The sequence below is a fragment of the Mirounga angustirostris genome, unplaced genomic scaffold (genome assembly GCF_029215605.1).
Source record: "Mirounga angustirostris isolate CCGP_5_RB_7025 unplaced genomic scaffold, mMirAng1.0.hap1 SCAF_5, whole genome shotgun sequence".
Lineage (NCBI taxonomy): Eukaryota > Metazoa > Chordata > Mammalia > Carnivora > Phocidae > Mirounga > Mirounga angustirostris.
Window position 1 is genome coordinate 33,170,587 of NW_026991713.1, and position 14,848 is coordinate 33,185,434.

At 37.0% G+C, this 14,848-nt stretch overlaps 1 protein-coding gene across 3 annotated transcripts in view; it reads left to right on the forward strand.

Annotated features, from left to right (window-relative positions):
- The first annotated feature begins 2,296 nt into the window (after window positions 1-2,296).
- The window catches only part of RASSF9 (Ras association domain family member 9), a 28,716-nt gene continuing 16,164 nt past the window's right edge, over window positions 2,297-14,848 (forward strand). The window contains exons 1-2 of one of the 3 annotated variants that reach the window (XM_064590827.1): window positions 2,297-3,044; window positions 3,559-3,648. In XM_064590827.1, the coding sequence (XP_064446897.1) occupies window positions 3,602-3,648 (47 nt within the window). In that variant the 5' untranslated portion in view covers window positions 2,297-3,044; window positions 3,559-3,601. Of the gene's footprint in view, window positions 3,045-3,081; window positions 3,649-14,848 lie in introns of those variants that run through there. The other 2 variants (XM_064590828.1, XM_045872891.3) reach the window with 2 other exon arrangements.

The following is a 14,848-nucleotide window of genomic DNA, read 5'->3' on the forward strand; positions in this document are numbered from 1 at the left end:
TCATAGATGAGTGGAAGGACATTCTAACTCTTCTCTACCATCAAAACTCATTTTTACACATTAAATCTTTTAAGATAAGTAACCATCTTTCTTCTGTGAAGACTTCCTACTGGTTCAGAAAAAAACTGATGCAAGCTCAGACTTTTTAAAGCATAATTTTCAAAAAACTGAAATGTATGAATCTCATAGAAATATATAGTGGGCAAATGTCAAAGATTTAACTTCTTAATGAGGGGTCTGGTAGAATTGCAAAGCTGGTCCAAAGGTGGATAGGAAAGACTGCTATATGTAGTTAGTGAATTAAAGAAAGAAGGCTGAAATAAAAATAAGTTGAGTAACAAATTGGTTGATATCGTACACGGCAATAAAACCATAACATTTTGTGGTATCTTTCTACCAGACAAAATCATTTGTCTTGCTTTCTGAACAAAAATCATTTGCAATTTACCTTTTTTAAAAAGTAATTTAACATCTAATTTCATAGAATTTGGGCCTAATCAATAGTAAATAGTATGTTAAAAAATGCATTATTCCAGAGAATTGGATAATCTTTGGGAGGAACTGTTAGACAATGCTCCACTCTATCATTGAAAGGACATACATTCATTAGTTTACCTTACCTTCAAGTTGAGATAATTTTTTATATTATTCTTTACCCTGTACAAAAAATAGTACTTTGTCTAATACTATATGTCAACACTTTGTATGCAATATTTCATTAAGTTCTCATGAATATCAATAAGCATAAGGCTTTTTAGGTAACTGATTATTTCCTTGGAAAACATTCTTATGAGAATAAACTTAGATAAAGGAGTTTGAATATTTTGAAGGTTACTGATATATAGAGCCAAATTCATCTCTATAAGGGATATGGCTATCTGTACTACTCATGTAGAGAAGTCTACTCTGACCATCATACTGACAGAGCTGGGCATCATCATTCTAAAAATCATGCAATTTGGTAGATGCAAAATTAAACCTCATTTCAATTTACCTATATATATCTGGTTACTTATAAAGTTGATATTTTAAAACACGGTTTTATTATTTTCTTTTAAAATTGTTATCTGCTTATTTTTCTATTTAGATATTAGTGCCCAGGTGTTCTATTCCTTTCAGCTTTTAATATCTAAGGGACATTAACCCTTTGTGTTTTATTCTTACACATCAAAGAGCTTGTCATAAATAGTATTAATAGAATATTTTATGTGAGGAATAATAACATCCTAAATAAGATTCATCTGTACTAACTTGAAACTCAACGTAAAATTATGCTAATAAAGATGTAATGTTGTTTCCTCTTGTTTCATTAAAACTCTCCTAATGAAAAATGTTTTATGTGAAAACTATATATACAAGTAATGTTAATAAGTGTGGAGAACCGAATCTAGAGGAAACAGAGGGATATTTGTAAATGCAAAATTCTTTGTAAATTGATTGCAATCATTATATTAATAAGTAAACAGTATAGCTTTAGGGGATTATATTTTGAACAATTTAGAATAACTGGGCAATCTTCCATAATAGTTTAAATCATTGTTTTTGTGACGTGCTTGTAACATAAAATAAAAACCAAAACTGAAGTATACCCAACACTATTTATATTAAATATAATGTGTGTGTGTATATATGTATGTAATATATATGTATAAAACAAAATATATCATCACTGCTTTTCATATTTTAAAGGTTTTCTCCGGTAACACTACTATAGATCCATTTAAACGATGGGTATATTTTCTTAAACTTATCCATTCTTCCAGTAATTGAAAAAAAGGTCATTGAATTAAGGCATTGGTTACTGTAATGTTTTCTGATTTATAACAAATTGGGATTTATACATAATATTTATGAACAATTATAAACAATACATAACAGGTTTAAAATAAAATACTGTCACCTAAAATACATACATGTATATTTACATATAGAAATACACATATATACAATATGGAGAACTAGAGAGGAATTATGATAGTAAATATTGGAAAAAAAATGTTTTTTTTGAGCTCTGTAGAATCTTGCCTAAATTGATGCATATAAGAATTACAGAAACCGTTAAGATCACTTTTTGTTTGCTGTTGTTGGGGGTGAGGGGGACTCATAAAGAAAGTGTGTGCCATTCCTGTTCTCGGTCAAGATCCAGAGGTCCACTAGCTTGAAGTGTGAGTCAGAGTGAACTCATGGTGCTTTGATTTCCTTTCCCTCGCTCCCTCCCCTACTCGCGGAAACCAAAGACTGGAAGCTTGGCGTGGCGCAGCAGGGTGGGAAAGGGGGGAAGGCGAAGACGCAGGGGAAGGGCAGGCGGGGAGGGAGCTGGTCTGGGGGCCGAAGCCCTAGGAAAAAAGACCTGGGGAAATTCTCCGGGCCCTGGGCCCCGGATGGCGCTTTCCCACGGCGTGGCGGGCGCAGGAGAGCTGGGTGGGGACTGTGCCTGGCCGCCAGCACGGACGTCCGCTCGCCCCCCTCTGCCCCCGCTGCGCGGGTCGTGGGTTCGAGATCGCGTGGGACCAGGTGATGCCCGCTCTCACCCCTCGACCTTCACTGCACACTTCGAGTTCCATGAAGTCCTCCAGGCGCTTCCTCTCACTTCGCGAGTTGAGAGGCAGGAGCGAACAGTTGGCTCTTCTTCAAACTCGCCTGCCCCAAAGGCTCAGTAAATGCCAAAGACCCGGCAGGGGTCTGTGTTAACGCCTCGGGAGTCGGACCCCAAATCCCGGCTGGTTCTTACTGCCGATGCTGTCGTCTGTCAGCCTCGGAGCCCTTTGGTCCTTCAGCTCCTTCGACTTTTGGAAAATGAACTCGAAAGGTGTGGAGGAGTGGACTGGGGATACACTTAGGCTCCAATTTCCAAGTGACCTCTGAGTCCACCTCGATTCAGTCTCCGGCTTGGCTCCCCCTCAACATATTTTACAGCCCTGACCCCCCCCTCCCCCCGCCACGGGAGGGGATTTTTGTGCCGGATCGCTAGACAAAAAGTTCTTGGCCCTCACTCTTGCTTGCCACGATCAGATTACTTTTCACAGACTGGAGCTGGTTGCGAGGTAGGGGTATTTACTTTTAATCCTTTTATGTGTTTAGTTCACCTTGTGTGATTGGGTGTGGAAAGCGGGGGAGGGGGGGTTTCCAAATGGAGTGAAATTCCCATTCCATGGGTATTACCATGCCCGTGGGGTGGGCAGTTCTTAAAGTTTAGCAAGTCTGCAAATAACTGCCGAAAACAATGGAGTCCCCCTCCCTTCCTCTCTCTCTCTCGCTCTCTCTCTCTTTTTTTTCTTTTCCTGCTTCCAAACGCCTTCTTCGAGGCTGAAGCTGGGCAGGTCTCCAAAGGTGCAGCAGCCACAACAATCCAGCAGTTCTAAGTTAGGCAGCAGTTGCACAACTTCTAGCAACTCTCTTCGCCGGCTGCTAATGAGCTGAAAGCCAGGAACGTTTGAGGAGGTGAAGAGGAAACTTTCAATCCTCCTCCCTTCACCTAGAAATCCAGATACACCCCCACCCCCACCCCCAGATAACTTTGAGATACGGCAGATACCCCACCCCCACCCCCATCCCCAGATAACTGAGATACGGCCCCTTCTCTTCGCTTGCCTGGCGGACCATGGCTCCCTTTGGAAGAAACTTGCTAAAGACTCGGCATAAAAACAGGTAAAGTCCAGGGTGTGTGTCCTGGGGGGGGGGGCTTCTGTGCGAAAGTAGGTGTTTTGCTGCAATTAGATTCTGATGAAAATTGCTCTTGGGGGAAAAGCCCTAGGGAATGAAGTTTTGTATTTATATTCAGCTGGCGAGGATATTATTCCACCTGGAGGATCACTGAAAAGAAAAAATATATATATATTCTTTTGACCCTTTTTGTTTCCCCCTTTGGCCAGTCCCTGTTCCACAGCTACCATCACCAAAATCTCTCTTTGTATTGCCTTGCATATTTGAGAGTAGTGGGAAGGCAAATTTCATTTTGGTTGACACAGAATTTTGGCATGTTATAGGAAGGGTTAAAATTTTGATGGAGATATAACTAGAATTTATTAGCCACTAATTAGAACAAAAAACACAGCTGCTGATACAATCCGGAAACAATGCTTTGGCTCCCCCTTAGAGCGGGGCATTCCTGAAACCTGGAAAGTTCCCAAAGTGAAAATACTCTGTAGACAAACTTATGTGAACTGATTGTTTCAAATACCTTTGAGAGCTTTAGGTGGTTTTAGGCACAAAAGGCAGCAGCTTGAATCCTTAATCCGTATTACTACAATTTTGATTTGTTTTGCTATTTCAAGCCTGCAGTGCTCATAGTGTAAATGTGTAAATAAATGTTTTTCTCTTTCTCTCTCTCTCTCCCTCTCTCTGTCTCTGTCTCTCTCTCTCTGTGTCACACACACACAGAGATTTTTCTTGAGCCAGTATGTGTGTTTCAGTCCTATTAAATATTTTATTAACACCCCAAATGTTACATTTATATGCTAAAACAAAGTGTGGATAATTTTAGATATGGGCTTTACTCTATTAGTGTATTTATTTTGGAATAAGGGCTTTTCCATAACTCTTCTCTCCATCATGCTTGTTAGTACTTGTCATAATTTACTCAGAGTAAATTTAAAAGCATACAATTACATGGTAGGAAATGACACAATTATTTTAAAGTGTCTGCATGATAATTTATAGTGATAGAATTTTAAAGTAAATCACCACATTTTGGGCATAAATGTCTACTTGAAAAATTCTGTTTTTAATTCATTCCAAATGTATTCATGATTTAGTTGATTAAGTTTGCCTAAGAAACAGAAACTATGAAACTTTCTAAGCCAGTTTTATTTGCTAATAATTTGGTAATGTATCACAAATATGACATTTCTGGTAATTAGTGAAACTATATGTTAAAATAAATATGCCTGGATATTCTTTAAAAAATATGTTAGTGATTGTTATTAAAAATAGGTTTGTATTTTAGTGGTATCTGTGCATTAAAAAATAATCCCAAAAGGCTTCCCTTGCCAATAGAAAAGCTTTACTACTTTTTAAATGATTATGCAGTAGCATTATTTTTGAAGTGTGTTAGTTTAAATGCCATTGAAATATATAAAAATTACTTGGGGAAAGTTCGTGGTCTTATAAAACAAATTAAGTTTCTGGCATGCTGAGCCTTCTAAATATACCCTTGTAGTTCAGGGTTGTTTCATGTATGTGTGTTTTTGTTTTGATTTTGATTATTATTAATTCTAAAATTCTGTCATTGGTATGCCAGATAACAGTTCAGTATAACTTTGTGTGCACCCTGTGAGTTTCCCTCAGGGAAGTACATGTCCACTTATATTATCTCAATTCTGCCCCTGTGTCATCTACCCATAAAACTAGCTTTCATTCAGGGAGGTGAGTATACAGTTTTGTTTTGTTTTGTTTTAAGATTTTACTTATTCATTTAAGACAGAGAGATACAGAGAGAGAGAGAGAGAGAGCATGAGCAGGGGGAGAGGCAGAGGGAGAGGGAGAAGCAGGCTTCCCGCTGAGCAGGGAGCCAGATGCAGGGGACTCCATCCCAGGACCCTGGGATCATGACCTGAGCAGAAGGCAGACGCTTAACCATCTGAGCCACCGAGGTGCTGTATACAGTTTTTAATACGACATTTTTTATGCAAAATTATGAAAAAAAATGGAAAGAAAGAACATTAAAAAATGAGGAGTTTAACAGTATTTCAAGTTTTTCTGAGAAAATGGATTGGTGTTCCCAGTGGTGATGTTTTATTATGAATGTGTTTTGATGAAAGTGGTAATAGTGAGGATATGTGTAAGTTGCTCTAATAACTGAGTGTTTCCCTTTACAAATTTGTATTTTTCCATCCTTAAGAAAAATTGTAAGCCACAGTAGTGGTTGGAGAGAGAAAAATATGGTTGTCTCAAACTGAGCAGTACATAAGCCACATGGTGTATTGAAATAGAATTAATGTATATTTATTTTTTCAGTGTCCAGTATTACTATAGATGAGGTATTTTTGTTTTGTTCTGCTTTGTTTTTGCACCTTCTCAAAGGTGAAACTACATGTGAAACTTAGTGACATGATTAAGTCCCATCTTGTTTACCGGGTTCCATAATGATTTAAATAATCTTACTTGGACATATTGAAATTAAGTATCTTTCCTTAAATGACAAGTGATTAATCCTTTGATAGTAAATGTGATTGATGGTAAAACATGTATCTGATAACAGCTAAGGCATTCCTCAAATATATAGTATAAAAATCCTTGTAGAATGTAAAGGAAGAATTTGAGCAATGCATTTGTGTGTCTTGTGATGTATAATTTATACAGGTAAAAGAGCTACTTGAACATAATTGCATCTTTGTCAGCAGGAAAAAATATAGATTACTAGAAGAAATTGTAGGAATTTGAGGCATTAATGTTTTGACTCTGTTTATTGAACTTTTCTGCATCTATTCTCTGTCTTTTCCAAGTATGGGGCATAAATTCTTTTAAAAAATACAAGCTGTAAAGCTTAAAGAGAGCAGTGCCATATCTGTCTAGTCACCATTGTGTTTTTATGCCTAGGACAGTGCCTAGCATATTATGGACCTGTGATACAGTTATTTATATAATTTTGTAAATTAAATTATAAAAATATATTTGCTATTTTATTCTTTTATTTATCATCTGAGCTCTGTTGGTATTGTGTAAAAGTGAAGACCTCATAAAGGATTGGTTGACATTTGATATAATCCAAAACCCAAGGAAATAGACAAATAACTTTATGGATTTGGACGCGAAGTTAATCCTACCCCACTAGATATTCTGTTCTAAATTTTAAGAAGCATTTAAATTAAAAAATGGGGAAACAGTCTTTGGGGAATTTGAGAATAATGCATGGTCATGAATGATAGTATTTTGGTGCACAAACTTTGTATGCTTTTCATTTCTAACTTTCATATAAATAAAAGAAATGGAGCCAATCTAAGATCCTTTATATTTATAATCAGAATTAATCTTTTAAACTTTTCTAATTGTAGTAACAATGCCACAAATGCTTCATCAGAAGGAAGAATTAAGTTTTGCAGTTAAGGTAAAATTTGCTGGCAAAATGGATGTTTTCTCTGAAATTAGAAGTATGGTAGTTTGTGAATTCTGCAGAATGGGAAATTATCATGTACTATTTTGTCTAACCTCAAATAAATACTTAAAATGTTCCTGAAAATGGATTGAGAAATGCATGATATTTGAGTATGTACATCTTTTTAGTTCCCAGAAGTTTCTGAAAGAGATTTCCCCTGATGATACTTGGTAACTTAAGTAGTTATTAGTTGGCAGCAGACAGCCCATTAGGAACAATGACTGGAATGCTTTATCCCTGGCAAAAATATACCAAGGGCCCTGAAGACAGTGAAATTGAGCTTTAGGTTAAATCTTGAATTGTTACTCAAATGACTAAAGCCAACTTAAAAATCCACTACATAAGATGTTGTATTATGTACTATTTCAATTCATGAAACATGTCAAGGTGAAAGGTTCGTAAATGGAATTTTTGAAAAAAAAGTTTAAAAGTTTGTAGCTGGTTAACAATTTTATTTACAGAACATCTTTATTACCTGGACTGCATAACTTATAAAGCTTTGATGGTATTTGATTGGTATGTAGTTCCAGGAGATCTGATAATAGCTCTAAAAATTCACAAAAATGTGGCTCTCTTTTTTCAATTTTAGTTCTGAAAATAGAATAAAGTTGAGTAGCAGCATGTATTTACCTCTTCCAGGAGTATGTGAATACCAGTCCTTGATAAGAATTTCTTTGTCTCTAGCATACTGGCTTCCTAAAATGAGGCAATATGTTATCTGTACTACGTATATGTGAAAGAAAAAAGTTCAACATGCTTCTGCGCTTTAATGTTCTGTAATGTATATTTGCTTAGGAGTTTTTAAAGACATCTTTCTGGCAAAACATGTACAACACATAAAACGTTTCCTTTTTTAAAAAAATAGATTGTGATTCCATTCCTGTCTAACCTGTTGTAATTCTACACCTTCTAGAGAAAGTTTGCCTATTTGTTGATTATCATTTAAGAAAACTTACTAATGTAAATGGTCACCCAAGGGCAAAGTAATTACGTCTTGTACATGGAATAGAATCCTGGGTTCATGCTCAGCACTGGCAGTGAGAAGCAAGATATTTCAAGAATAAGAATGATCAATGGGTGTTAAATATGCTGGCAAACAAGGAAAGTTATCCTCAAAGGTTTATATCTGCAGGCTAGAATGGCCTCTGTCTTTATAAATAAAGTGACTTAAGATATCTATAAAAGAAATTCTCATTGAGTATACCCAGTGAGAGCAGGGACCTTACCTATCTTGCTCCTTTCTAGGTAATCAGTGAGTAGTTTCTCAAATATTTGCTGATCGAATAAATGGACTCAACATATACTCTTCAAATACACCTGGTCCCCATACAGGACTTGGATCGGAGTACATCAGTACATTTGTGTTGAGTGGATGCATAAGTAACTTAAAGAATGAATCCATAAATTCAAGGTTGACCTCTCATTATTCCTGCTCTTAGGCTCCATTCCTCCTTGCTTTCAAATGGTAAAGGACCATATCTGACAAATAGACTTTACTGAGCTTCTGATAGAAAACAAACCAAGAAGCAGGGTAACTCATCTTCTCAAGACATGTTCTTACTTCCCTTCGTGTTCCTGGAGTGCAACCACGTATATCATGAGGTTTGGCAGACGATGGTGAATGGCTACTATAGATCCCACTCCTAACTGTGGAGCATCTCCTCCTTCTTTTGTGATAAGAGGGAAATATGATTAGGAAATATTTGTTTTCTTACATGATATGAGGATTTATTCTCCTTCTATAGGGTAATTATAGTTCATGAGACAAAGGAAAATTCTAGAAAGAAACAGAAAAATATCTTGGTTAAGAATTCCAGCAGACATTAGGTTATATCTCAGATACGCCATATTACTAATTGTGTCCCCTGGGGCAAATATTTAATCTTTTTAATACAACAACAACAATAATAACAGCATGCAAGGGAAAATCCAAGCTTGACAATTAGAGGAGGGTTTCTCTTTAATACACAATTATGAATAAAAGTATTACTAAGGTCGTTCTGGGGAAGACAACTGTGCAAATGAGGTAGACCTTATGCTTCAGTTTCACAAGCTTCAGAGTAAATCTACCTCTGCTAACATTTCTTATAACACCATGTGCCACTGTTCTGAGTGATTTACATAATACTTTAAGTAATGCTGTGAAGAAGGTACCATTTTACATTTGAGGCAATTAAGACACAGAACAGGGCAACAATAAATAAGTGGCAGAGACAGGATTCAAATCCATGCACTTCACCATTGTTCTGTATGGCCTGTTGAGGACTTAGTCTTCTCGTCTCTAAAATAGAGTTAATCCTAAACCATCAAGTATGAGATTAAATCTGGGTATATTTAAAAGACAGCACAGTACTAGGAGGATGGTAATAAAAACTCAATAAATGTTCACTCCTTGTTCAGGCCTGTAGGATTGAAATGCTATGAAGTATATCTAAGTTTTTAATATTGAAACATGGTATGATATTTTGGTCTTTGAAATCTCAACTCAGAACTTCTACATCACCACTAATCTCTTTTCTTCTGTAGATATAAAGAGGTATATTGTAAATTACTGAATATGATTAGAATGAGTCTATCAGTGTTGTACAAAACTAGCTTTGGATCTTGATGAAATATTTGAATTCTGACAGCTTTTAGGTTTAATCCTCACACCTCTTTTAACCAATTTGTGAGACCATTAACAATTTGGCAATGTGTTTTTTACCATAGTTTAAAATATTTTTATTTATTTATTTATTTATTTGAGAGAGAGAGAGAGAGAGAGAAACAGCATGAGAGGGGATAGGATCAGAGGGAGAAGCAGGCTCCCTGCTGAACTGGGAGCCCGATGTGGGACTCGATCCCAGGACTCGATCCCAGGACTCCGGGATCATGACCTGAGCCGAAGGCAGTCGCTTAACCAACTGAGCCACCCAGACGCCCTGTTTTTTACCATAGTTTAAAGGATATTTCCTTGTGTGTCCTTGGGGAGTTTTGAGAAAAAGAAAGGATACATAATTTAAATATTTTAGTCTTATCTTTGTCTAATAAAATGAGAGATTGAATTAGATTTTTTTATTTTATTTTTTTTAAAGATTTTATTTACTTATTTGAGAGAGAGAGAGAGTGAGGGAATGAGCACAAGAGCAGGGGAGGGAGAGGGAGAAGCAGACTCCCCTGTTGAGCAGGGAGCCTGATGGGGGGTGGGGGGGTTTGGGGGGGTTGATCCCAGGAATCTGGGATCATGACCCGAGCCAAGGGCATATGCTTAGCCCACTGAACCACCCAGGCACCCCTGATTTAGATTTTTAAAGTTCCTTTAATTTCTAAGGTCCTATGATTCTAAAATACCCTCTGCAGAGTAGAATTTAATTCTCTTGACTTGCTTGTTTACGATTTCAAGATAACTTTTAAAAATAGAATTAAAAGATAGATTTTTGGTGTATAATTTAATTCTACTTAAAACATGATGCATTGCCACATAACTTCTACCACAAAAGGTAGCATTATGGTAAAAGCCCAATGTGTTTATTTCCATTTATTAGAAGATGTGATTAGTTTATAAATTATAATATCTAGGAATTATTGAGTGTTTGCTATTTGCTATGCACAATTTTAAGTTTAATAATACAAATATATGAATGTTATGAGTCGCTATCTTTTTATTTTAGTTCTTTAGGACTGGTAGACTGTGTATTTGGTATTGTACCAGACATGCAAAGACACAACCTCATTCCTAAGAGATTAAATTAATCGAGAGAACAACACTGCAGTTAAATATCTCAAGCATGAACTTTCTTTTAAATCACTCTTTCATGGGAAACTGTCTTTGACAGGGTAGGTAAAATCACAATCTTTATGATGCAATTAAGAAGGTGAGTGTGTACTCTCTTGCAGTTGAATAAGGCTGTTCCTTTGTACAGTAGGTGCTCAATAAATGTTTTTGATTGCCTCTAAGTAGAAGTATATAACAGAGGAATACATGAAGGTAAAGAAAAAATAAAAGGAGCATCATCATAATTAGATAGCATTTATTATTAAACTCCCACAGTTAGGTGACAGGCTTGGACAAGAGTAGGGAACACAATAAGATGTATACAAAGATGTGGGAGGGGGCTGAATCACACAATGGTAAGACTGACTAAGATAGGATAATCAAAAGATAAGGATCGAGAAGCAGGCAGAAATATGGTCAGTTTGGCAAGAATCCATATTCTTGGTTGGGTTGGTTGAAAAAAAGAGAATAATTTGACAATTGAGGAAGTGTACAGAAAAAAATTTAAGAATGTGTTTATATAGCAGTATTAGACTTACAGTCAACGATTGGTCAATTTATCAGTTCATAAAACTGAGTTCTTCTATTTTGTGGACATTTTTAATTTTAATTTTATTAATGCAGGTAGTGGTCCAACTTTAGCAAGTTTTTATGCTCACTACTTAGGGTATATAATGGATAAGAGTTTTGTGGCTAAGGCTTCTTGATATACTTGCACAGTGTATGCTTGTTCTCAACCAATGACTAGGAAGTTTTTATAGCCACCTCAGATACCTTTAGTTAATCTCAGGCTCCTCTTTTACGCTGATATTTTTCAATCCTTTTGGAATTCCCTGCAGTATGGTTAACTGAGGGACTTAAGATCCAGTAGCAGAGCATTAGTTTGGGGAGACCACAGTTTTTCATAGTAAAGCCTATTTTTAGATCTGCACATAAGGACCTTACATTTGCCCAGAAGCCATGAGAGATGCTATTGAAAAACCATGAGTGTTTCCATAGGGTAGATATGTAATGACTGCAATCTCATATGAAGAAAAGAGTTGTACACAATTAGGAAAAGTACTTATGAGGCTATCTTGGACCTTTGAGATTCCATCTTTTTTTAATAGTGTGGGAAGTCAGGCACTTTTTAGCAGAAGAATACAAAGCATTAGTCTTGGCTTCTTTTTTTTTTTTTTAAAGATTTTATTTATTTATTTGAGACAGAGAGAATGAGAGACAGAGAGCATGAGAGGGAGGAGGGTCAGAGGGAGAAGCAGACTCCCTGGCGAGCAGGGAGCCCGATGTGGGACTCAATCCAGGGACTCCAGGATCATGACCTGAGCCGAAGGCAGTCGCTTAACCAACTGAGCCACCCAGGCGTCCTAGTCTTGGCTTCTTGACCGCCTGTTCTACTCCAGTAGTGAAAGCCAAAGAATTTCTTTCTAGAACTATTAATAAGAGGCATGAGACTTAGACTAAATTACTTTTTAAGAAAACGTTGATCATCTTTAGTGGTTCTACCTTGAATTAGGAGAACTTGCTGTGATCACAGTTTCCAGGATTAAGTGAAATGACAGCTTGTGCTATGTAACACTGTCCACAGTACGAACATAACTACGATACTGCTCACTTACATGCCTTAGCTTCTAAAAACAAAACATTCATCAATTATCCCATTTTGTCAGATTTGGCATCGACTTACATATATTTGCTGCGTGCTGACTCAAGATGGTAGTTATTTGATGATTTTTTTTTAAAGATTTTATTTATTTATTTGAGAGAGAGAATGAGAGAGAGCACATGAGAGGGGGGAGGGCCAGAGGGAGAAGCAGACTCCCTGCTGAGCAGGGAGCCCGATGTGGGACTCAATCCAGGGACTCCAGGATCATGACCTGAGCCGAAGGCAGTCGCTTAACCAACTGAGCCACCCAGGTGCCCTTGATGATTTTTTTTTTTAATTCAGAAGTATTAAATGAACCACACATCTGAGGGGGGGATGATGAAAGATTAAAGATGAATCAGATATGGATCATGCTTTTAAGGAATTTGCTTATTAGGAGACACACAGACATACATAAATAATTAAAATATAAGGCAGGCATTTTAAAATATCAATAACATTCATGTATTCAACTCTCAATATTTATTTACCTTGTAATAAGTGCCACACATTATTTTAGGTGCTGGGGATGAAATAGTGAGAAAGATAGTCAAGATCTCTGCTCTCATTGAACTGATAGTGCAGGGAAGGACAGGCAGACAACAAACAAACAATAAAAGAACAAGATGTCAGATAGTGATTATTGTTAAATTGTTAAATAATAATTATTTAACAATAATCACTATGGGGCAGAACTGATAGGAATTCAAAAATGAGTGGGTAGGGCAGTAGAGAATATCAGGATGAAAAGCAAAGAGTCAATAATAACTATAACTTTGGCTCTGAGTAGCTTGGGAACATTGTTGTATCATCATGAAGAACAGAAAGAATGGCAAAGATAATTTTGGGGAGGGAAGAACATCCGGTAAAGAGTGAAAAATTCAAGGTCTAATTTGTATGCTTCCAAATATTCCACCTCCAAGCACCTGGTGTTTAGACACACCACACCTGAGATGGGACTGTGAAAGCGGCCTTTCATCCAGCCTACTCTGATACCTCCTGACATCCATATGCGACTGATTAATATGGAGCATACTGCACCTGGAACAGGGCTTTGAAGACAAAAGACTGGTTTCCCAGTCAGGGCCTTCAAGCTGACTAATCCTATGTTAAACCCACTCAGTCTCCATGAAGCATTTAGCACCCATCCTTTTAGTGATACTTCAATCATTCCCTTTGGTCCAAATGACTTCCAAGCATGGCCATAACTTCCAGGGGATTGTAAATTTCTCCTGTTTAAAGATTACATGATTTTCACCTTTTTATCCCCTACATAGAATTATGTAGATATGGGAGTTTAAATAATGTCTTTTTAATTAGATAATAAAATCTAGACTTTTGGTGCAGGTAAATCATCTAGGTCAGGAGTCAGCAAACATTTTGTGAAAGGGACACATAATCAGTATTTTAGGTTTTTTTTAAAGATTTTATTTATTTATTTGACAGAGAGAGACACAGTGAGAGAGGGAACACAAGCAGGGGGAGTGGGAGAGGGAGAAGCAGGCTTCCCGCTGAGCAGGGAACCCGATGCAGGGCTCGATCCCAGGACCCTGGGATCATGACCTGAGCGGCAGATGCTTAATGACTGAGCCACCCAGGCACCGCAATATTTTAGGTTTCTTGAACCATAATGTCACTATCTCAACTACTCAACTTTGTCAATATAATATGAGAACAGCCATGGACAATACATAATTAAATGGGCATGACTGTATTCCAATAAAACTTTACTTACAAAAATACGTGGTGGAACAGTTGTAACTACCAGGCCCTAGTTAACTGAAAAATTCTGTTTACTTCCCCAAACCCACTTCACCTCCATGCTGCAAAAAAAAAAAAAAAAAAAAAGAAAGAAAGAAAGAAAAACCCAAAAAACATTTACCATCTACTATGTTAGACACTTAGGCTTCAAAGATGAAAGATTCAGTCCAGAACCTGACTGGAAAACTAGAAAAAAGAAAGGTAGAAAATACTATCACTGAATACATCAAGAAAGGGCACCCATTTCCATCTGGGGTGGAGGGAAGGGGGTTATTCAGAGAAGGTAATGGAATTTTCCTAACAGAAGGGACATTTAAAGAAGAGTATGAAAGAAGAGGGAAAAAGAGTAATTCAGGCAAGGAAGCAAGTTACAGGAAAGGCCCAGATGAAAACAAAACTGGCAGATGTAGTTCAATCCAGTCTAGAAATCCAAAGCTTGATATATGTGACAGCCCTCGGAGTTATCAGAGATCAGCAAGAAGTCAGGGATAGCTAGTTATGTCCATATTAACGTGCATACTAAAGAGCACTTGGCTATGATTTGGGGGAATCAGATCATGGAAGGAATCCTAGGAGTAGGTAGTAGAGAGAGAGAAAA